The sequence below is a fragment of the Rhipicephalus microplus genome, chromosome 8 (genome assembly GCF_043290135.1).
Source record: "Rhipicephalus microplus isolate Deutch F79 chromosome 8, USDA_Rmic, whole genome shotgun sequence".
NCBI lineage: Eukaryota > Metazoa > Arthropoda > Arachnida > Ixodida > Ixodidae > Rhipicephalus > Rhipicephalus microplus.
In genome coordinates this window covers 104192980-104218412 of record NC_134707.1, presented here as the reverse complement: position 1 = coordinate 104218412, position 25433 = coordinate 104192980, and the positions used below count along the sequence as shown (strand labels likewise).

Below are 25433 nucleotides of genomic sequence, written 5' to 3'. Positions count from 1 at the left end.
AGAGGAATATGGAAAGGGGTCAAGGTTCCGGGGCTGACGTTCGGCAATGCGGTCTTGTGCATGAGATCAGAAGTTCAAGCAGGATTACAAATTAAGCAACGTGGAATAGGTAGGCTTACCTTAGGAGCTCACGGGAATACACCAAATCAGGGAGTTCAAGGTGATATGAGATGGACATCATTTGAGGGCAGGGAAGCTAGCAGAAAGATAAAATTTGAGTAGCGATTGAGAGAAACGGTGGAGGAGCGTTGGGCTAGGAAGGTTTTCAGCTACTTGTACATGAAGAATGTCGATACAAATCGGAGAAAGCGAACCAGAAAATTGACTGGTAAATACTTAGAAAACAGCAGGTGGCCAAACCAAAAAGAACTGTCGGTTGAGAAGAAAGTGAAGGAAACGGAGACTGACATGTGGAGGATGGGCATAATTAAGAAGTCCACACTAGAGATCTATCGAACTTTTAATATGACAATACTCGGGGTAGTTCTCTACTGTTTGAGACCAGGATGGGAGTACTGCGAACCAAGACATATCGGGCCAATTACGAAGAGGTAAGCACAGTATGCAGTGCGTGTGGAGAGGAAGAAGAAACTGCCGAACACTTGATAATGTTCTGTAAAGGGCTTCACCTTATTGTTCAGGATGATGACGCAGAGTTTTTCAAAGCAACGGGGTTGAGGGACCAGGAGGGCAAAATAGACTTTAAGCGGGTAGACTTAACTAGAATGAGGTTATCTGATTGGTGGCTAAAGTCAAGGCACGAATGAAAATTAAACTCTTCGCTGCAAATTACGAATCCTCAAACTCACTTTTCAAAGAAAAAAAATAAATCTAGTTTTTGGTTCATTAGGCATTACGGCTTAGTGGCGCTAGCCACCGCCCAATCTAAAGGATACAGCCTTATCCATCCATCCATCCATCCATGCGGAGTTCAGTTCGAACTGGCACGGTGGATGGACGTGTTTATTGAGCGCTCCCAATCGACTGCACAGATAAGTGGTTCTGCATGTTTTGAGCTTGCATTTATAATTATAAGGCAACAGTTAAAATATTTGCAGGACTTATTCATTGCACGGCCTTTCCGGGGGTCACTCACCAGGTATTTACTAGATTGTGCGTGTGTGTGTGTGTTTCTTTGTGTTTTTTTTCTTTAGCCAACCCGTTGGGGAGGTGCACGTACAATGAACACGCAAATTTTTGGAGTAGAGCTTAGACACTTTTTTTTTTCGTAGGGCAGGGATTGTGTTTTGTGATTATCAAGTGAGACAAGTTATAAGGACAATTGTTGTTTAAAACGGCTGTACAGAGTTCAGGATGAAGATTGAGTTTAAAAATCGACCAAACTGAAGAAGCAAATGAAGAGGAGCCTGACGCGAAGTGTAGGCAATGTGAGGTCGAGGAAAAAATGGAGAAAACCATGGTTGTGCAAAGTGAGCTGCTGTGGAGAATCACCGAGTTGTAGACTGCGTTGGTGACCGAGCAAGAAAAAACGAAGGCAATGGGAGAAAGGGTGAAGTCCGTTGAGGAAGCACTAGCCATAGTGAACAAAGGAGCGCTCGACGGAGAGAACAGTGGGGCATAGGCAACCAGAACAGCAGGAAGGAAAGAGCTAGCAAGTTTGGAAAACACAGCTTCAGCCGGTTCAACTGTCGCAAGGCCCAGATTCAGCGAGGTAGTGGTGGGGCAGGGAGGGAACAAAGCAGCCGGCGTCACAGATAAAAGTAACCCCCAGGTGCAGGACGCTCCAGCTGAAAAGTCACAGCATGTGATATTCGGTGGGGACTCGAATTTAAATCGATGCACAGAAGCCATCAAAGAGAGGGTAAGAGGTGACAAGAGAGTTGCAGTAGGGGCGTTCTCAGGATGCAAGCTGGAAGCAGTCATGAGGCAAGTGAGCGCAAAGCTCAAAACGACAGCTGATAGACGAAACCTCGTGATAATTTCAGTCGGTTTAAACGATGTCCTAAATGAAGATGCAGCAGGACTAGCAGCGACACTGGTGAAAGGGGTCGATGGCGTGCGCGCCACATCTCCTCAGATACAGGTAGTGATATTGTCACGACGTCAAAACAGAGGTCTTGCCGTAGAGACTGAGACACCAGAAGCAGGTCGATCTTTTTAATTAGAACGCGCAAGCGAGTTCTTCTTCTTCGTCGATTTCGTAGTCCTTCGTGGCACACGCACAACTGTCATCGTCTTTCTTGGGCAAGCACGTGACATTTGCCTCCCTCCGAAAGAAGCATGGTCCCGATGCGCAACTTAGGTGCTCTATCGGGCATATGAAGTGGTCGTACGAAAATGGTAACCGGGAGCTAATTAACTCGATAAATATGGTTTCATACGCACAACGTGCACGACTTCGGGCAAACGCTTTTGGCGCTTAGAACTACAATTAGTGTCGGGAACAACTTCGTAGTTCACGTCGTTCAAGCGTCGCGTGACGCTGTATGGACCAAAGTACCGTCTTAGCAGTTTCTCAGACAGTCCACGTCGACGTATCGGAATCCAGACCCACACTTTGTCGCCTGGTGAGTAGCTAACAAACTTGCGTCGGTTGTCATAGCGTTGTGCATCTTGATGCTGCTGATGACAGATGCGCACGCGTGCGAGCTGTCTGGCTTCTTCGGCACGCTGAGTGAATTCTTCGGCGTCTACATGGATGTCGTCACACTCATACGGCAACATGGCGTCCAATGTTGTCGTGACTTCGCGACCATACGTCAGACTGAACGGTGTCATTCCAGTGGTTTCTTGTCGAGCGGTGTTATAAGCAAAGATCACGTACGGCAATATCTGATCCCAGTTTTTATGTTCTGTGTCAACGTACATACTGATCATGTCTGTGAGGGTCCTATTGAGGCGCTCCGTCAGTCCGTTTGTCTGCGGATGGTATGCAGTTGTTCTCCGGTGAGCTGTACCGCTGAGTCTGAGAACCGACTCCAAACGCTTTGCGGTGAAGGCAGGTCCTCTGTCTGTGATCACTGTTGTCGGAGCGCCATGCCGAAGGACGATGTTTTCGATGAAAAACTGAGCGGCTTCTGCTGCTGTGCCACGCTGCATAGTTTTAGTCTCTGCATAACAGGACAGGTAATCAGTGACCACAATAATCCATCTGTTCCCTGTTGTGGAAGTTGGAAAGGGACCCAAGAAATCCATTCCAATCTGGGTGAACGGCTTTTCTGGTGCTTCGACTGGATGTAAAAGACCGGCTGGCTTGCTGGGAGGCGCTTTGCGTCTTTGGCAGTCGGTGCACGTTCACACGTGATGGTTAACCGCAGCAGGTAACTTTGGCCAGTAGTACTTGCATCGTAGTCGGCACAATGTTCGGGTGTAGCCTAGATGACCAGAAGTTGCTTCATCATGGCACGCTTCCATAATTTCTTTTCGAAGAGAGGCAGGCACGACGAGCAAGTGCGGGTTACCAGTTGGTGAGTTTTTCTTATAGAGAACATCGTTTCGCAAGCAAAAAGATGGCAGTCCTCTAGCAAATAACCGCGGCACGTCTTTACGTCGTCCTTCTAAATATTCAGTGAGTGGTAACAGCTCAGGGTCACTGCCCTGCTCTCGTGCAATAGTGGCTGTGTTGACAACTGCCAAGAATGCCGCGTCGATGTTTTCGTCATCAGGAGCGACAGTTTCCACTGGCGACCGTGAGAGACAGTCGGCGTCGGTGTGCCTCTTCCCAGATTTGTAGACGATGGTCATGTCAAACTTTTGAAGTCTTAGGCTCCAGCGCGACATACGACCAGATGGATCTTTAATGTTGGTGAGCCAGCACAAAGAGTGATGGTCACTAACAACCTTGAAGGAGCGGCCGTACAAATACGGACGAAATTTTATGACTGCCCACACCACGGCGAGACACTCCTTCTCGGTGGTCGAGTAGTTCTCCTCCGTGCGAGAGAGAGTTCTGCTGGCGTAGGCTATTACTCTTTCACAGCCGTCTTGCCACTTCACCAGAACGGCACCTAGACCTACATTGCTGGCGTCAGTGTGAAGTACTGTAGGGGCGTCCTGGTCGAAGTGCGCAAGGACTGGAGGTGTTTGCAAGCGTTGTCGCAGTTCATTGAATGCCATTTGCTTCTGTTCGCCCCAAAAGAAAGGGACGTCCTCACGTGTGAGTCGTGTCAATGGCGCCACAATAGACGAAAAGTCCTCGATAAATCGCCGGTAATAGGCGCACAACCCTAAGAAGCGTCTCACAGCCTTTTTGTCACGGGGTGCAGGAAATTGCGCTACGGCGTCTATTTTGGCCGGGTCAGGTCGAACACGCTCGTGACTGACGACGTGGCCTAGGAAGCTGAGTTCGTTGAAACCAAAATGACATTTTTCTGGTTTTAACGTCAGGCCGGCCGAGTGTATAGCTTAGAGTACAGTAGATAGACGGCTGAGATGTTCCTCGAATGATGCTGAGAATACAACATTGTCCAGATAGACCAAGCATGTTTGCGACTTCAGGCCCGATAGTACGGTGTCCATGAGACGCTGAAAAGTGGCTGGCGCCGAGCACAACCCAAAAGGAAGCACCTTAAATTCATAAAGGCCATCAGGCGTCACAAAGGCCGTTTTTTCACGATCTCTCTCGTCGACTTCTATCCGCCAGTAGCCGCTTCGGAGGTCCATTGAAGAGAAATAGCGCGCATGACGCAGCCGATCGAGTGAATCGTCTATGCGAGGCAATGGATAGACGTCTTTCTTTGTGACTTGGTTCAGCTTGCGATAATCAATACAGAAACGCAAGCTGCCGTCTTTTTTCTTGACCAAAACCACGGGGGATGCCCAAGGACTTTTTGAAGGTTGTATGACGTCATCCACGAGCATCTTCTGTACTTGCTTCTGAATCTCCTCGCGTTCTTTCGGAGCCACACGGTAGGGGCTCTGCCGAATCGGTCGCGTGTTGTCTTCGGTGATGATGCGGTGCTTGGTCAATGGTGTCCTCTGGACCTTTGACGTACGCGAAAAGCAGTCTTCGAATTGGTGTATAAGTCCAAGCAGACGCTTCCTATCAGAAAACGGTAGCGTGGAGCAGATGTCCACCGACAAAGTTGTCGAGGCAGGGACTGTCGCGTCATCTGGTTGCAGAGCAGAGCAATCCCCGGCTTGGTCTATATCGTCGAAGTAGGCAATTGCGGTACCCTTCTGGATTTCACGGCGCTCGTTGCTGAAGTTTGTAAGGAGCACTTGTGCCTGTCCACCAGTAAGCGTTAGGATGCCTCTCGCGATGGAAATGCCTTGAGTGAGCAAAAGAGCGACTATGTGCTCCACTATCACATCCTTACAAGAAGGCCACCCACTGGACACAGACACAAGGCAGCAGGATCTCGGTGAGAGCGTCACATCGTCGGCTATTCGTGAACTGCCGCGTAGTTCGTCGCTGCTGTCGTCGACATACGGATGTGTGCAAAACGTCACCATACGTTGAGGGATGTTGATAATAGCGCCATGATCTCGAAGAAAATCTATGCCCAAAATTACCTCTTTACAGCAGTCTGGCAACAGGACGAAAGTGGCCACGAAGCTAGAATCCCCAATGCGAAGTCGAGCGGTGCATTTACCCGTGGGAATCATCAGCTGACCACCAGCACTCCTTATGTGTGGCCCTGTCCACGGTGTCTTTACCTTTCTAAGGCGGTCGGCGAGTTCTTGTCGCATTATTGAGAAGTTGGCGCCAGTGTCGACCAGTGCTGTAACGTAATGTCCGTCAATGAAAACGCCAAGATCAGCACGTACAACTTCACCGGCATTAGTATTCGTCGTCGTATTCGTCGTGGTTGTCGTCATACCTTCTTGCGATGATAGGGGGAACTTTTCGGTGTCTCGACGATTGGCAACCTTGCCCCCGGAGGTCGCAGCAGTTAGTTTCCCCGGCGCGGGCTAGGCGAACGGCCTCTGGTGACGTCTGCGTAGCTCTGAGGGAAGTCACGGTGACGCGCAGGAGATGGAGATCGCCAGCGACGCGGTGTAGTTGCTTGTCCAGTCGACAGTTGATCGGCATCGTGGGCACGACAGTCTTCAGAGCGGAAAGAAGCGGGACGAGAAAAGTTCCCGAAGCCGGAATCACTATGACGGCAATAGCGAGCAATGTGACCTGGTTCTCCGCAGCGGAAGCAAATAGGTCGACGGTCGGCCATGCGCCACAAGTCAGTTCAGCGAACTAGTGGTCGTCTCATGGAATCCCGTTGCCACCAAGGTACGGCCGCGGGTCGTGGCTGGAAGGATGTCGCCACAAATGACGGTAGAGGACGACGGACTACATCAGCGTAGCTCGCTGGATGTGGCTCAGGACTTGGCGCCGGTGGTGTAACGGCTTGCCTCAACTCCTGGCGGACGATTTCGGCAACAGATGCGACGGGCGGTTGGGTAGGAGGGACGCAGAGGGCCCGAAGTTCCTCACGCAGTATTTCCCTAATCATTTGTCGCAGGGAACTTTCACACACGGCAGTGTTCTGAGCTGCAGCACTTACTGCCGTGTGGTTCGGCAGGCGGTCAAAGTGTCGGTACCGTTGTCGCAGTGCGCGCTCGATGACAGTCGCCTTTCTTATGAATTCATCTACTGTTGTAGGTGGATTTCGTACGAGGCCCGCAAACACTGGTTCTTTGACACCCTGCATTAGGTGACGCACCTTCTTCGCCTCGGGCATGTCAGGGTCAGCTCGTCGAAACAGACGGATCATACCCTCTGCGTACATGGCGGCTGTTTCGTTGGGTTTTTGTGCACGAGCCTCAATCAGTTGCTGTGCGCGATCCCGTCGGTCCGTGTTCAAAAACGTGGCGAGGGGCTTTCGGCGGAAATCTTCCCAAGATTGGAAAGTAGCCTCGTGGTTCTCGTACCACGTGCAAGCGCTATCTTCCAGGGCGAAATATGCACGGCCAAGTTTGTGCTGTTCGTTCCAGTGGTTAGATACAGCGACCCGTTCAAACTGTTCGAGCCAGTCCTCGACATCATCGTACTCTTCTCCATGAAAAACTTCAGGAACGCGAGGATGTTCAAGAGTCACCTGGGAGGGAAGTGTGGTCTGCGATGGAAGGGTAGCCGTGGATGTGGTAGGAGCTGCCATGCTGGTTAGAGGCAGAACAGGTACGGACTCCGGACTTAGGCCTAGTAGGCGCCGACTGAATCGGTGCACCGGAGTCGTGACGAGGGGCTGGGTTTCTGGACTAGATGAACGGGTCCGAGCAAGACTGTCCTGCATCCGGTTGTACCCAGCACGTCCACCAGCGTCACGACGTCAAAACAGAGGTCTTGCCGTAGAGACTGAGACACCAGAAGCAGGTCGACCTTTTTAATTAGAACGCGCAAGCGAGTTCTTCTTCTTGCTCTATACCGGAGGTACCGTTGAGTGACGGCAACCTGCAAACAGCAGTTGTCAACGCAATCTAAGAGATATGGAGGATGAGTCGTGAGAAAGGCTTTGAGGTGGTAGAAATAAATAGAGAGGTGCATAGGTTGGGTAGTTTTCAACGAGACAGAATTAACTTCGATGGGCGGGTAGGTCATGAGGTGGGTTGGCGACTTGCAGAACGCGCTGTAGCTGATTTGGAGGGGCACGCGGGCCCCTCAGGGTGCAGGATAGCTAGTAACGAGGAAAACAACAAGGGACACTCTTTGACAGGTGGTATGGACAGATACGATGCCAAAGTGGCACCAGTACCTAAGATAGGTAGCGTTCATGGCAGAAATAGACGTAGCCACGAGCGCCGAGCCCATTAGGAGATAAGATATATTAACAGGCAGAGTGGCAGGAACAGGCTGAAGTGGGAAGAGATATAAAAAGAGCTACGAGTGGAGAGGCCGATGGTTTACGGTTTTTTAGAAACACTTCTTAGAAACATGGAACAACCGCCTAACAATATGAACTACGCGTGGGAATATTGTAATAGAACAGAAGGCAGCACAAAGAGGGGTATTCATTCATAAAAGTACAGACTGGCAAAGGGTCAAGCAGGAGGGCAAGGAACATTTTAGGCTAAAAGGGAAGATGGCAGGCAAATGACACTCCTTAGTTTGGTGTCATTGTGGACGGGAGCAAAGGCCGGAGAGGAAACTGAGGCAATGGTAGAGTGTATACAAAAAGACATTGAGTAGCTTGGAGTTGAATTCGAGATAATTATACTAGGAGTTAGGAATGCGCACATAGAAGATATAAATGAGTATACCGACACAACAGGCAAAATCATCACGGATATGTCTGAAAGACACGGTTTTATCATTTGCAACAGTACCGAGAAGTGTGAAGGGCAAACAACATGGGAGGGAGGAAGGCTGCAGTCGACGATAGATTACGCACTGATGTCACATAGTATGTAGGATAAGCTCAGGGGAATGCACATAGATGAAAGTGGCTCCAGAAGTCTGGGTATTGATCCCAGACGTATCAAGCTAAGTTTTGGAAGAGCAGTGAAAGGGGAAAGAGACAAGATGAGCAGCTACAGGAAAATGTTGATTCATAAAGGCAAATGGAAATAGCTACTAAACAAATGGAGAAAGTAATCACTGAGTATATTAAAACAGTGTGGACATACACGAATATAATTAGACCGTTTGATCTAGAGCTTGCTAAGGCACGTGACAAGTCACCCCGGAAAAGAAGACACAAATCGAAGAGTTGGTGGGGTGAAGAAGTTAAGAGAGCCAAAACCAAAAGTCAGGAAGCCTCTAGGAAACAAAGACACGCAAAGTAGCGGGGTGAACCGACAGATGACGTTGCAAGAAAATGGGAAATCTTTCTAAGCTGTAGAAGGGATGCATCCCTTCTGTTCAATCAAAAGGTTAGAAGAAAGGGAGCTCAGTGGCTGGCAGAAGTACATGAAAAAGATATAAAGGCAGCTGCGAAATTTTGGAATCATCTAAACTCCCTAAGAAGTGAGACGGGCCTTAAGCAGAGGTTTATAACTGATTCTCAAGGTGCTAGGCTAGAAGGGTATGAAGGTGTTGAATATACTAGAACAAGGGTGACAAAAAATTTCAACAAAGAAATACTTTATTCACTACAATATACAAGAATGAATCAAGTAGCGCAATGGCTCCATTTTCCCAACTAGAGTGGGAAACGACTGAGAAGAGCGTTCCTAGTAGTAAATCAACAGGCCCAGATGGCATTCCAATTATGGTGATAAAGACAGATTCGAAGTCTAAGCAGGCTTTGTGAGAGGCAGTGGGCAAGATAATAAACGATGGTGAAGTCCCCGACGAATGGAAACTTAGCAGGATGAGCATGATCTATAAAGCAAAGGGGGACAAAGCTGACATGAACAACTACCGTCCTATAACAGTGACATCAGTGGTCTACATTCTGGCGAATCAGATTATAAAGGAAAGACTGCAGGCATGGATAGAGGATGAGAGGTTGGTGGGGGAACTGCAGAATGGGTTCCGGAAACACAGGAGGTTGGAAGACAATCTGTTCTCACCCACGCCGTGCATCGAAATAGCAGAAAACGAGCACAGGCCCATGTGGCTAGTATTTTTGGATATCAAGGGAGCATACGATAGCGTGGTTCAAGAGGACTTGTGGGGAATACTGCACCCACTAGGTGTGGAAGGTAGAGTCACTAATCTTTTAAACGATATCTATAAAAGTAACAAGGCATTTATAAAGTAGAAAAAACAGGTATCGAAGCCTACAGAAGTAAAACGGGGGCTTAGGCAGGGGTGTCCTCTGTCACCCTTGTTATTCATGATGTACCTACAAGGATCACAGGCAAAATTAGAGGGAAGTGGACTGGGCTTCAACCTCTCTTTCGTCAAACAAGGAAGACTCATTGAACAGGCACTACGAGCATTGATGTACGCAGATCATATAGTGCTAATAGCCGAGAACCAGGAAGATTTGCAGAGATTGATGGACATCTGTGGAAATGAGGGAGATAGGTTAGATTTCAGATTCAGTAAGAAAAAAGCAGCAGTCTTTATTTTTAATAATAATGGTGGTAGTGAGTTTAGAATACAGAACGTCACACTAGAGATAACAGATAAATACAAATATCTGGGCGTATGGATAAGCAATAGGGCCGAGTACCTAAGGGAACACGAAATATACGTGACGACTGAAGGTAACAGGAATGCAGCGGTGACGAAAACAGGGCACTGTGGATATATAATAGGTATGACGTTGTGAAAGGAATATGAAAATCGGTCATAGTTCCTGGTCTGACGTTCGGCAATGCGGTCTTGTGTATGAGATCACAAGTTCAAGCAAGATTACAAATTTAGCAACGTAGAATAGGTAGGCTTGCCTTAGAAGCTCACGGGAATACACCAAATCAGGGAGTACAATGTTATATGGGATGGACATCATTTGAGGGCAGAAAAGCTAGCAGCAAGATAAAATATGAGAAGCGATGGAGAGAAACGGGGGAGAAGCGTTGGGCTAGCAAGGTATTCAGCTACTTGTACATGATGAATTTCGATACAAAATGGACGAAGCGAACCAGAGAATCGACTGGTAAAGACTTAGAAAACAGCAGGAAAACAAACCAAGAAGAATTATCGGTTAAGAACAAGGTGAAGGAAGCTGAGACTGATATGTGGAAAATCGGCATGATTAAGATGCCCGCACTAGAGATCTATCAAACTTTTAAGCAGGAAATTGCCAAGGAAAGGATCTATGATAATACTCGGGGTAGTTCTTTACTGTTTGATGCCAGGACGGGTGTATTGCGAACCAAGCCATATAGAGACAGGGATGGCAAAATGGACTTTAAGCGGGTAGAATCAACTAGAAGGAGGTTATGTGATTGGTGGCTAAAGTCAAGGCACGAGTGAAAATTAAACTCTTCACGGCAAAGTACGAGTCCTCAACCTCACTATATAAAGGAAAAAAAATTATTCTCTTTTTGGCTTCACTAAGAATTACGGCTTGGTGGCGTTAGCTACAGCCCGATCTTAAGGGTACAGCCATATCAATCCATCCATCCATATGGTGAAAAGATGCGAGATGGTGGTACTTGGAGTGTTGAATAGATGGACAAACGGACACACAGATAGATGCATGGAAAGACTCATGGATGGCTGCACCGACGGATTGACGCATGGATGGACGCAGGGGCGGATGCATGGACGAACGCAGGGACGGACGCACAGATGGACGTGTGGACGCACGAAGGGACGCATGCACGGACGGGCGAATTGACGCACGGACGGGCGAATGGACGCACGGACGGACAAACAGACGGACGCATGGACGACGGAAGCAATAACGAATAGACAGACGGATGCTTCGCCCCACTCTCCATCATTCACTCCTCACTTTCTCATTTTTCTTATGTTCAATACCTTTTTTAGAGATTTATTGTCATCAAAGAGATTCCTGATTGTGAGGTTGTCTTTTGCAGTCACTCATGTTGAATTGCATGGGTTGGTCGCATTCGCACACCTTGAGGTATTGTTTCTTACAAGCTTCAGAGCTGGTGTTGAAGCGATTGTTTACCCATAGCTCCCAGCTTGAAACTACACCTGTAAGAGAAAAAATCAATACATACCTAGCAGATTTAGAAAGTTCAACACAACAAATCAAAGTATTTATCAAGCAATATAACATCTTGGAGAACAACGCGCCATGTAGGCTGAGAGGAAAATGTCAGGATTTGAAGCACGCAAAATAAGGTACGAATATTACTCTGCCAAGCTGCTCGAGGTACAAAAATTCAATTGAAGCCATTGGTTGCGTCATTGGTGAGAGTAAAAAATCGACAAGGTCCACGAACTATTGAAAACCAAGTTGTTTTGGGCACGAAGAAATAAGGTGCCTATGATTGCAATTTTTTCTCCAGTGAAATGATAAAGATTTGTTCAATCACACAGACATAAGAAATGTATAGATATGCATGCACAAAAGCCGCATATGCTTTATAATACCAGTTTTTAGAGCGGTGTAACATTGCCGACTGCAACATAGGGTGTTTCCCTTCATAAATATTGAGAGTGTACCTACACTCTCGCGCAGTCCGCGCATCTGGGAGCACTCAAAATATTTAGAAACCATTTGTTATGCTCGAGCACGCAAACGAAATTGGCCAACCTTATTCTCGAACGAACATGGCCTCGAGCGATATTCCTGTATCATTCATTGTCACGTGTCCGAAGTTCATTGCGCCTTACCGCGCATGAGTTTATCAATGACCGACGCTTTGTGCACCGATAACACTGGGGCGCACTCAGAATAACTTAGAACACTGACTACGCTGCCACTCGCTGGCGATGTGCACCGGCGGATAAATACAGGCAAGAGCTGCGCACGCGCTGTAAACGTAGCGAGCAAGTTTACCTACCCAGCGCATCTAAATTGACGTTCTCTTGTTCCAAAAGTGTAGCGCTAGGTGCTCTTCAGTGATGCGATAACGAGGGTGGGACGGATAAAGACGTCCCGCCCTACAAAAACACACAAGCACGCCGCACGCGCGAAGGCTTACGCTCTAGCGTAACACATGTAAACACAGCCGTGCACTCGCCTGGCACTTTAGCAAGGACATGACTGCAAGATAAAGAACAGCCACACCAGCCTGCTTGCTTTAATACAATTGTGAATTTGACGAAAACGAAGAATTACGTCTCTGTTTCTTCGTGCATGGCACCCGCTAACGAACAGTGGCAGTAATCCTAGCGTTACGACGGCGTCCAGCCCCCCCCCCCCCCCTGGCACCTATTCACCTGCCGCAACTGCCATATCTGTTGGGGGACAGCATCTAGGCCTCATCGGTGGCTCCACACCACTGCACAGGTGCTAGTTCACGACAAGGGACGCCGTGCACGCGTTTATAGCATTGAATCCTGCTGCCGTGAGCACCAGCACCACCGCGTACTACCACGGTGCACCGGGCGCCTTATTTGACAATGTCTGGGAGTTCCTTCATGTCCTCGCCGCGCTACTTTGTCATCACAACCACTTGTGCAACTCCAGGCTCTTGCCTATCACTTTATTGTAGTTGCCGGTTTGGGCAGTACTTTTGTTCTGCGGCTTGTGGGACGACACGTTTAGGTGAATTGGGACCATCAACTCCTGGCCACCCTCCATAGCTGTCTCAAGATTCAAGAATGGCTAGTGGCCAGCGACTGCCTTCCGATCGTGGAATAGAATCATGTGCAAGACAGACAAGTGTTTTCGCGCACTTAAGGAAACTTGAGACTTCCTTCTTGACGACCAAGCATCTGCCACGCATCATAGATGCTAGAGCCACAACTTTGGTGGTGCAGCTCGGGTGACCACGAATCTGCCCCTAATTACCTATCAAGGTTTTGTTGGCACAGCTCTAGGTGTGCCATCGGTGCCCCCAAGCCCCCAACAGAGAGCTTATCTGACTACACTACAAAAAACGTCGGAAGTATGTGCTGCTCCCCGTTGCTTGTCTCCCTGTCTGTGTCCTTAGCAGACACTATTACGTCACTAAGGTTCTAGAGTAGTTCGAAGAGTGGTCCCAGATTCACCATCGCAAGTAAACATGCAGGTATTGGCTCCTGTCGTGCTTGTCTCACCTCCAGTACAGACACATAAAAAACCCGTAGAATTGCCTTGCTCACGAACAAGCTGGAGCAACTTCCATGGCTTTGAGAGCTGCCTGAAAAGTAGTCCATGGCACAAGATCACGTCGCGCTAAGCGGCATGTTTTTTACCGGGGAAGCGCAAGGAAGTTTTTCCGTCGCTAATACCCCTACCCGTTGATGCACCCTTTGAGTCCTCTTTTATGACGCACAAGCGACGCCATGAAGAGCTTCGGCCCTAAAGCATGATAACACGCAACGCTATATAATGATGCGCTCGTGGCCTTGTCGATCGCTAGCCTCACAAATACTAAATTTAGTATTGCATGAGGCAAACAAACGACGAAGGTCAATGACACGTCCAAACATCATAATGATGACATGCGTTTCATGTAAAACATCACTACATACTTCACTCATAGCATGCCCGCGGGCGCTTCGCTAGCTCCACATATACCCAAGTTTCGTATCACGTGACGTCAATAGTCAACGAAGGTATATGACACGTCAAAACATGATAATCATGACATGGAAGTCATGTATCGCAGACTTTACCACCACCTCGTAACGATGTGCGGATGTTAGTGACATATCCACCTTCCTCATTCGTGCTTCGCGTGGCATCGATTCTCACTGTACACGAGATCTGCCTTTTTGTTTTTTGTTTTTTTGTGGGGGAGGCTGAGAGAGAGAGTCGAAGAGAAAATATATTTATAATGTTCGAAGAGAAAAGAAGAAGGCTTATACAACCAACTCCTGGCTTTAACTCTGTAGTGATGGGAAGGCTCAGCTTCTCTACTGTCTCACGGTCCTTCCAGTCATTGAGGAGATGGACACCAAAGAAAAAAAACTTCAGAGGCACACAATGCACACAGATATGAAACAGAAAGACGCTTCCTGTCTCTACTGAAGTGCTTCCATTTGTTTTTCGACTGATACATATTCTTGCCTAATGGATTATTCGACGTTTTTAGTGCTAGCTATTAACGCCACGTTGTGGTTTCGGAAAGTATATTTCAGCTGTTCGTTTTTTGTCCTCCCTTTGGTCTTCTTTGTATATTGTAGTGAACTGAACTTAGTCTATTCTACAGCCCTACGTTTCTTATATTCTTTCTCTCTCTCGCACTATGAAAAGCAAGCAGAGCTTTTGAATTCATGTTCGTGTTTGTTTTAAGACAACGTTTCCTATTGGACCGTATTTTGTTACTTATAGAATGTAGTAATGACCCTTCTACGGTTAACAGCATCACTAAATACACAAACATGCACGGCTGCATCACACATATGGACATAGTGTTGGGTGTCTGCGTGTCTATAGCAACTGTTTGCTGTGGAAGTTCTATACCACTACAAAATGCTTTGGCATGATTTTGTTGACTTTTTTAAAGATTTTACGTGCAACATCCTAAGCATTGCATATTACTGGCCTTAAAAGCATTACCTGTTTTGTTCTTTTCTTTTTCCTTAAAAACAATTGCGCAGTCCTTAATCACATGACGAAACGTGTAGTTGGTAACAGCCTGGGCATCTAAAACGACAAAAAAAAGATGCCATTTATAATACTATTTTGACCGTGAATACCAGCTGCAAGGAACCCAATTTCTATTTTTGTGACAACCTTTAATACAATTTGAACTACTTGTACAGCACAATGCACTAATATATAACATGCACAATTTTACTGAGCATGACGCAGTAATTATCACGGAAGCTACTGATATATCAGTGCGTGAGTCATAAGTTAATAAAATTGAGCCTGTGTTATTTAATTTAGTAGAACATTGACTCTCTCACTGAATGGTTACAACCATCATCAAGGATGTTATCCTCATTCTGACATATCGCTTCATAAACATAAGTTTGCATGAATCGCGCGTAGGGACATGCTTGTGAGTATATTGTTGAATACTTAGCATCTGTTCTGTCGCGATTTCACAGTCGTCAGTATGGCTTGATTACAATAGAGAGGCGAAAAGTTGTGTCGAACTGTATGTGACGCTGAAATCTAATCTACTGAACCGGTAAAGACCAATGAAATGCTGAGCCTTCTCGCGTGAGAGACCTATATAAAGCTGCGCAGTATGTTTATGACCCCGAATGAGATATACAATGGAAGTTTAGCTTCATTATCTTATAGGACAGTATATTCCTGTTCACAGCATATAGGTATCCCTTAGAATAGAGGTTCCCCGACATGTATGGTACAAGTGACGAGGGACGACTTCGAGATGAGGTTGAGGAAGGGGTAATAAAATAATGTAACACGCAGTGCGAAATGGCTGCCTTTAGTTTAATTTATCAAAAATGCTCGAACTAAAGTGACTTGATGCTACAATCTCAATAGCCTGTCAAGAACTACTCAGTTCTGCAGCCACAATAAACATTTTCGAAGCCATGTTTGCTTTTAAATATGCAAGCGTAGACAAAGTATGCTCGCGTACATGTGCCATAGAAAACTACATCGAAATGCTTTGGTGCGGTCGCTACTATGTTGAAGATTTTTTTATATCGGAGCATTTCTTAGTCGCACCATGTCACACTTCGGTCACGGCACCGTACACACTCCCTCTGCGCATGCTCGTTTCGTCTCGTGCAGGTGGTGTGTATATAGACCCTTTCACTGTTTACAAACACGCACACTTGTTGACATCCGGTTTCATTCACCAATGTGCTTTAATAGGCACGGTGGGCACGAAATGCTCTGGGAATTAGCCCGCTGATGTTTTAATTTTTTCTTTCTCTATTTAGCAAAATATAATTGCATAAATGTTGTTTTGAGCTACTACAAAATTAAGAAAGGTTCCCCTGAACCTAACGCCCGTTCATTATATCAGAAAAACCAGAGCGAGGTTTTTCTTACTTTTGAGAAAAGTTTTACACCGTGTCTTCAGTTTCGAAATTAAGAGCTGGTAAATGAGGTTCCGGAAGTTTTTTGAGGTACTAGGCTTGCGATCTTGAAACCGTCTATAGGCAGTGGAGCACGAGTTCGGAATTCTGTCAAGGGCGTCTTTGCTGGCCTCCTTCCCGAATTGCTCTCTCTCGAATAAGGGCGGTGAGTATATCAGCGGTGGAGGACGCCTTCGAAATTCAGTCATGGGCGCCCCCTCTCCGTCCGGTACAACGACAGCACCAAGTGACAAGGACACAATTCATCTTTTCTTCTCATTCCTCGGGCATAGGTTGCCAACGTCGGGCTTTCTTCATGCTCTAGTATTTCAATTAACAATGCCCGTTCTCATTCTTTGTGCTAGAACTACCATTTGTCTTCGGCGCATAACTGTGAGTCCCCCCCCCCTTGGTATAGAAGTATGTGTCCAACACACACATCTGGAAGAAAGGGCTTTCACCTATTCTTGAATAACATTTTGACGCTGTTGTTTGCGAACAATTGCTTATTAAGCCAAATGTGTTTTCAATGCTTCTAACTACCTTTCTGAGAACGTAACTAACCACCTACCTCTAGTCGTTCTCTTGGTCGTCTACTTTATTTTACCGAGGCTAAGATTTCTATGTATTAGTGGTGGACACAATGAACAGTTCATTGATTGAAAATAATGTGATACGTGTCTGATTACATGACAAACACGTTTTCTATGTGATGTGTGGACATACCTCTTTAGCACGGCCCATAGGATGAGGATGGGAGCCATCGATATTTGTTATCTCTTTATGTGAAACAAACATCTACAATCCTCTACTCAAGATTCTGTGTTTGATCATTTTATGGAGCTTCAGTGCAGAAAGTGTTGAGCATGCGCTGGTAGTGTTTTAAGTGACACAATGATTACGTGAAGAAAGATTGCAAACCAAGATTACAGCCAGAATAAAAACCTGGCGTTCAGCGTGGCAGACAAGTACTGGTTCCTATAGCTATATTTGCACTCCAAACTGCTTGCGAGAAACATTACGTCGTGATGTCATACGGTGGTCACGTCAACAGTGCTAGCAGTGTTCACTATTAGCAATTTACAAGCGTAATAACGTGAAATATACCTTCAATCACACACCAAACTAGGGTAAACTGCCGCTTAACGCACATCATTGCCGTAAAAACAGCATCTAGTGATAGACCACCAATATCAATAGGACTTTTCTTCATGACGAGCCCAACATATTCATCTAGGAATCTGACCTTCCCATGCTGATTCAGACCTGCATGATAGTGAGGAAGATATCATTAGATAGATAGATAGATAGATAGATAGATAAATAGATAGATAGATAGATAGATAAATAGATAGATAGACAGATATATAGATAGATAGATAGATAGATAGATAGATAGATAGATAGATAGATAGATAGATAGATAGATAGATAGATAGAAGCACTTAGATTGTCCTTGGATTGCTAAAAATAGTTCGCGCATAATAACGTGACAAGCTAATCCCGCACGTTAAGGAATGCTTTTCAGACATTGCTCGTCGTTTGTGGAGATGCGACGTATTCCACTGGCGGAACCCTCGAATACGCTCTCCCACAAGCTCTACCACAAGCTCTACCACAAGCTGCAAACCCTCTCCCACAAGCTGCAAAAAAGACAGTTGTGGCAGGTCGCCAACAAACGCGAGTTCATTCACCCAAGTTCCAGCACCTTGACACAATCACGAGCTTGCAGGCCATGAGGAGAAATTGCGCTGACCGATCAACCACGCCTGCCTGCGATGCTAGATCTGTCAAACGCGCAGCGTGCGCGTTGATTAAAGCCGAATGCTCCTGTCTCTCATTCCCAATTAGCAGCCATTGGCATGTATATTGAGCAATATTTTTTATTGTCAAACAACGCACAAAAGAAATCTCTCAGCGGCACCACCTTGGAGGTCAAATGTTATACCTATTTCGGGTATGTGCCACTGGTGGTTACGTACTACGAGGGACGCCTAAGCGAAGCCATAAGGAGCTTCGCCCCTGAAAGTTTGCTACGTCATACTCGCTGGGCGTAACCTCCTTGGTTTTCGAAAGGTTTAGCGAGCGTTCGGCCGCAGTACCGCGAATACAGTGAACTAGTATATACCATGAACTCGAGGTGGTTAAAGGTGGGAAGTAGACCCGAAGCGCAAGCCGTGTGAAAGTGTGCGTGTGCCACCTCTCGTTTAGTCCTTGGAATGTCCGCTGGATTGTGGTGCATATGCGGAATATATGATGAAAAGATGCGAGATGGTGGTACTTTGAGTGTTGAAGAGATGGACGAACGGACACACAGACAGATGCATGGATGGACTCAGAGATGGCTGCACCGACGGATGGACGCATGGACGGACGCAGGGACGGGTGCATGGACGAACGCAGGGACGGACGCACAGATGGACGTTCGTGCGCATGAACAGACGCACGCACGGTAGGCTGAATGGACGCACGGACGCTCACACAGACGGACGCAAGGACGAACGGAAGCAAGAACGAATGGACGAACGGATGCTTCGCCCCACTCTCCATCATTCACTCCGTGGATATGCTGCCATTTTTTTACTGTTATTTGATACCTGACGAAATCACTGCAGAGAGATGTACTCCCACCTGAAAAAATAGTTCGCAGCATTTGACCGATGACCGCAACTGAATAAATCTGCGATTTCCACGTTATCTTTAGTCGTGAGTGCGCACGTGCGTTCTTTCATTCTGTATATAATTATCTTTTTACTCGCTGGCAGCGAGCTAGGAGACGCGCTCGTCACGCGCTCGATACAATACGTGGTGCGCTGAATTAGACAAGGTTGCGGCGGCGGTGAACTGTGCGCGGCTCGCTTCACAGACCACGCAGAGCAGCGATTAACGCGCTGTGTTGAAAGCTTTTTTTGCAGAAATTCTGGTGTCGGCATGTACGTAAGCGTTGTTAGTAGAACGCAAAAAAACAACGTTTCTCGCGAGAGAGAACTCAAGATTGATATAAATAAATAAAGTGATGAATATCAGTCTTCGCGGAGATCAAACCAATGCGTTGAGCGTGGCAAGAAGGCGATCGGTGTTACGTGCACAAGTGCTGTTTTCCTCAAGGCACGTGTAAAGAAGATACGTAATAATGTGTGTTGCACTGGTTCGCCACTGAGACAGGAGATGCTACTTTTTTAATCAAGGGATAGCGAGCCGCATACTCTTCACCCCCACCATGCCCCTCTTCCCCCACCGAATTGACCACGTCACGGATCGAAGATAGAAAGCAACGTCTAGCGCACAACGCTAGATGTAATCACTTGGTCCACTGCAACGATGTAAAAAGATATGAATGTGAAAATGAAAGGATGCACATGCGCACACACCAAGTCAAATGGCGTGGTGATGTAGTTCATCCAGATTGTGGTCGTCCCTCGCGTGCCCCAACTTATTTTGCAGATGGGAGTACAAACGTTGTACGTACATTCATATTCGCATATGAAATTTAGAGCCAGTAGCATATAGTTGCGTAAACATGACAATAGCAACATGAGGTTAGCCCCTTTTGAAGCGCAAGCGTTATATGTACCGCTTGAGCTCGAGAGGATGGTAGTTGTTGACAGTGCTACGTAAATCAACTTCTTATTTTATGTACCACTTGTCCTCGAGAGGATGGTGGATTTTGACAGTGTTACGTACTTTAACTTCAATGAATAGCACCTAAATTGAGTGGACGCTAACCGTACGAGATGACTGTATCATCGGAGTACATGTGTAAGATTGTTCACTAGATAGCCAGCACCCCAACCACACTTGGCGCTTCATGAATATTTGGTTCGTTTTCCAAACGAGTTTTGAAACCTGGCGGGGATCTATGCTAGAATTCTAGACTGCCACGCGTATTGCTAGGCTCCCAGTCCTGTTGGAAACTGGCACTTATTATTTTCATTCGTCAAGTCAACGCTGCATGCTACAGACAGTTTTTCTCTTAATGGCTTAACGCTATTACCTAAAGCATTTTAAAGATTCCCTGTCACTACTGTTGGGTTGTCAAATTCTTCCGGGCTACTATTGCTGTTTTGTATATCATGCTTGTTGTCTGGGCTACCACACGGATCTCAGTAGAAGTCCTCCACTACAACAACTAGCCCATTGATAGTAGTTATATAAATACATATATATATACATATATATATATATATATATATATTTATATATTGTGACGGAGCGAGGTCTTGGCTTACAGGACAGCGTCCACCGAGAGTCGGCAGCCGAACAAGATGTCTGAGTTGCCTCTCGTGCAAGCGCCTAACGCACAGGCGTCTTCTTCATCTTCGCTAAGTGCCACGCTTGCTCCTGTCGATGATGCACCGTAACATCACTCCCCTGCGGCGGAAGCGCCGTCACGGCGCTTAGTACGGCGGCGACGAACGAGGAGGGTGATACGGTTTCAGTCTGGAAACGTGTACAACGTCTGTCTGGAGTGAGGTGGTCGAAAAGGCATTGTTTAGGGGTGCGATCTCGTAGCTCACGTCACTAAGTTGTCGTAACACTTTGTAGGGGCCATGGTAGTGTGATAGTAGCTTCTCTGATAAGCCGACTTGGCGGTTTGGTGTCCAGAGAAGTACCAGAGACCCCGGCGAGAAGTGCACGCTTTGGTGGCGACTGTCATAGCGGTTTTTTTGCTGCGCTTGTGACAAGTGCAGCCGATCACGGGCAAGCTGACGGGCTGCATGGGCTCGAGAAACGACATCGCTGGCGTACTCAGTAGACAAGGGGGCAGCCGAAGGAAGGAGCGTGTCAAATGGTAATGCTGGATGTCGGCCAAATAGCAAATAAAACGGCGAATAACTAGCTGTGTCGTGCCGTGAAGAATTGTACGCGAACGTGACAAAGGGGAGTGCTTTGTCCCAGTCACGGTGATCTGGCGAAACGTACATTGACAGCATCTGCGTCAGCGTTCGGTTCAGACGCTCGGTCAATCCATTTGTCTGTGGATGAGAAGCGGTGGTAAGCTTGTGCTCAGTGGAGCAGGCGCGGAGAATATCATCCACAACACGTGAAAGAAAGTACCTTCCTCGATAAGTAAGCAGCTGCCGCGGAGCGCCGTGATGAAGAATGACTTCATACAAGAGAAAGTCAGCGATGTCAGTGGAACAGCTTGTCAGCAGTGCTTTAGTGATGGCAAAGCGTGTGGCGTAGTCTGTGGCGACTGCAACCCATTTATTTCCGGAGGTGGACGTAGGAAACGGGCCCAACAGGTCAAGGCCAACACGGAAGAATGGTTCCGTTGGTATGTCAATGGGCTGTAGGAGGCCAGACGGTAGCACAGAGTGGCGCTTGCGGCGTTGGCAGCGGTAGCAAGCAGTGACGTAGCGAACCACAGAACGATACAGTCCGGGCCAGAAAAAGCGACGTCGCACACGATCGTAGGTACGAGAGACGCCTAGGTGACCGGCTGTAGGTACGTCATGTAGTTGTTCGAGAACGCTGGTACGCAGGTGGTGGGGAAGCACGAGTAGTAATTCCGGGCCATCAGCGTTGAAGCTGCGACGGTACAGAATGTTGTCGTGCAGTTCGAACAGGCGAACGGAAGGGTCTATCGGAGCAGAGGTCAGACGCTCGATAATGGAGAGTAATGACGGGTCACGCCGTTGTTCGGTGGAGATATCACCCAAAGCGTGGATGGAGAGAACGCAGGGGTCTGAATCAAGGTCTGTCAAGTTGGGCGTTTCAACCGGATAACGTGACAAACAGTCTGCGTCTGTGTGGAGGCGTCCCGACTTGTAGTGGACCACGAATGAGTATTCTTGCAGACGGAGCGCCCAGCGACCAAGACGTCCAGATGGGTCCTTTAGCGATGACAGCCAGCAAAGAGCGTGATGGTCCGTAACAACGGAAAAAGTTCGGCCATACAGGTAAGGCCTGAATTTCGCCACGGCCCACACTAAAGCTAGGCATTCACGCTCAGTGATGGAGAACTTCCGTTCGGCAGGTGAAAGAAGACGACTGGCGTAAGCAATCACGCGGTCCTTCCCGTGCTGTCGTTGGCCAAGGACCGCTCCAATTCCATGGCCACTGGCATCGGTCCGAAGCTCTGTAGGTGATGCTGGGTGGAAATGGGCCAGTACTGGTGGCGTAGTCAGCAGATGGATAAGAGCCGAAAAGGCGTCCGCTTGCTCTATACCCCATGCGAAGGGAACGTCCTTCTTTAAGAGATCAGTAAGCGGTGGAGGGATGTCGGCGAAGTTGCGGACAAATCGACGAAAATAGGAACATAGCCCTACAAAACTTCGGACGTCCTTGGTTGAGCGTGGTTCAGTAAATTGTTGTACTGCTGGCACCTTTTCGGGATCTGGTTGAACACCATCGGCACTGACAAGGTGGCCGAGTATGGTGATTTGGCGACGTCCGAAAGGGCATTTTGCAGAATTGAGCTGGAAAGCAGCTCTTCGAAAAACATCCAGAACAGCTGACAGACGTGTTATATGGCTGTCAAAGGTGGGCGAAAAGACGATGACATCGTCTAAATAACATAAGCAGATGGACCACTTATATCCTCGGAGAAGGGAGTCCATCACGCGCTCGAAAGTTGCCGGCGCATTACACAGTCCAAACGGCATGACTTTGAACTGGTAGAGGCCGTCGGGCGTAACGAAAGCGGTTTTTTCACGATCCATGGGGTCGACGGAAATTTGCCAATAGCCGGATCGAAGGTCGATAGACGAAAAGTATTGGGCACCATGGAGGCAATCGAGGGCGTCATCAATCCGAAGCAAAGGGTAGACATCTTTGTGGGTCACTTTGTTTAAATGGCGATAGTCCACGCAAAAGCGCCAGCTGCCATCTTTCTTCTGAACGAGCACGACTGGGGAGGCCCAGGGGCTGGATGAGGATTCTATTACGTCTTTAGTAATCATTTTATCCACTTCATTTTGGATTAATTGGCGTTCCTTGTGAGATACGCGATATGGACGCCGCCGTATAGGACTGACCAGTGTTGATCCGGTGAGTCACTGCAGTTGTTTGGCTGAGAGGGCGGTGGTCAAAGTCGAAAACGTCTCTATATGATGTTAGCAGACTACGGAGGCTGGCAGCTTGCACTGCAGTGAAGTCGGGAGCAATCATCTTGTTAATGTCATCTGCAGGCAGAGTGTAATTGCGGCCAAGACAGGGGGATGTAGTATCGGTGTCCAAACCAGTAACGTTGCAGCTGTCAAGTGGAGATAGGGTGGCCAAAGACATGTCTTGCGGAATAACTTGAGTCAAGAGACTCACGTTGAGTAGTGGTATAACCACTGTATTATTAGCGACGGCGACAACAGTGTGAGCAAGGGCGACATCTCGGGCCATCAGTACGTCGACTATAGGAGTGACGAGGTAGTCACCGTCGGGCACATGACGTGAGCACGACAAAGTGACATATGTAGCAGCTTGCGGAGGCAAGCGAACGTGGTGACGAGAGCGTAAACGGGGAGAATAGTCTGCTGGAAAATCGGCAAACTGCGGCAGTTCAAGCTGAAGAGCACCAGTGGCACAATCAATGAGCGCAGAATGACGTGACAGGAAGTCCAAACCAAGTATTAGGTCATGAGGACACATTTCAATGACGGCAAACTGAACTAATGTAGGATGACCAGCAATGGACACACGGGCCGTGCACATCCCTTGAGCATCAGGGGTCCTCCCATCAGCGACACGAATTTGTGGGAAGCGGCAGGCGTGAGCACTTTATGTAGGCGTCGGCGAAGGTTCGTACTCATTACAGAATTGTGCGCTCCAGTATCTATAAGGGCAGAAATGGGCACACCGTCAACGGCAACGTCTAACAAATTTTGTCTCGTCGGAAGCGTCAAGAGAGGATTTGTGGAGGGAGTCGAAGATGCAGCGTCACCTCCGGGCGCTGCACCGTTTAGTTTTCCGGGTAGGCAAGAGCGGGGTTGAATGGAGATGACGGCCTGCGAGTCTGCGGTGAGCGAGACGACTGGCGACGTCCTTGAGGCGAACGCGACTGATGACCATGCGGTGACGGAGATCGGCTGTTGAACCTTCTGTAGTTGTTTTGCGGAGAAGGCTGCACGGCAGACGCGAAGCGGGTGCTGTCCTGTCGGTAGTGAGGTTGAGATGAAGTCCGAGGTGGCGAGGACCAGCGGTAATTGCAGTAACGGACGGCATGACCGATACGGTGGCAATGAAAACAAATTGGTCGATTGTCGACGGTTCTCCACGCCGCAGGGTCGCGAGATCGGGCCGTGAACTGCTCCTCGCGGTAGGACGAGGGTGGACGCCATGAAGCTCGCTGCGGGCTGGGCAAAGCGCACACCGAGGGAATACCTATGCTGGCGAGTTCTTGGCGGACGATGGCTTGAACCATGTTAGCAGTGAGTGGGGTGGTGTCACTTGCAGCGGTGTGAGCCGGAGCAGAGGCAATGGCTTCAAGTTCGCGCCGTACAATTCGGGTCACCTGATCCGATGAATCTAGAGGTGGTGGCTGTGTTCTTGCACGGTCTTCGCAAGATGATGTTGCGGCCGTATTCGGAAGGCGGGTGAACACGCTGTAATCCGCCGGCTCTTCGCTTGCTCAAAGCGCCGACATTCTTTTATAATGGCGTCCACTGTAGAAAAATTTTTGCAGATGAGGAGGTTGAATGCGTTATCCGCAATCCCCTTAAGAATATGCCCGACCTTGTCAGCCTCCGGCATATCGGCATTGGCTTTGCGACACAACGACAACACATCTTCTATATAGGAGACGTAAGACTCGGTCGAGGTCTGCGCCCGAGACGCGAGCATTTTGTTCGCGGCCATTTTTCTTCCAATCGGCTTTCCGAACAGGTCTAGCATTTTCTCCCTGCACACTGCCCAACTCACAATTTCTGTTTCATGGTTCTCATAACACGATTTGGTGGTTCCCCTAAGATAGAATAACAGGTTTGCCAGCATAAGAGTCGGGCCCCATCGGTATCGAGTACTCACACGTTCGTACTCTGCCAGCCAATCTTCAACGTCAACTTCATCTGGATCGCCGGAACCGCTGAACGTGCCAGGATCCCGCGGGGGTTCGAGCACAAAGGTTGTGGTCGCA

At 47.9% G+C, this 25433-nt stretch overlaps 1 protein-coding gene across 2 annotated transcripts in view; it reads right to left on the bottom strand.

Annotated features, from left to right (window-relative positions):
- Nucleotides 1–11272: 11272 nt before the first annotated feature.
- Nucleotides 11273–25433, bottom strand: part of LOC119183242 (uncharacterized) — a 53009-nt gene continuing 38848 nt past the window's right edge. Inside the window, exons 5-7 of one of the 2 annotated variants that reach the window (XM_075872442.1) lie at nucleotides 17471–17629; nucleotides 14919–15005; nucleotides 11273–11455 (exon numbers count right to left, since the gene is read on the bottom strand). In XM_075872442.1, coding sequence (XP_075728557.1) covers nucleotides 11298–11455; nucleotides 14919–15005; nucleotides 17471–17629 — 404 coding nt within the window. In that variant the 3' untranslated portion in view covers nucleotides 11273–11297. The remainder of the gene's footprint in view (nucleotides 11456–14918; nucleotides 15006–17470; nucleotides 17630–25433) is intronic. The other variant, XM_037433615.2, reaches the window with a different exon arrangement.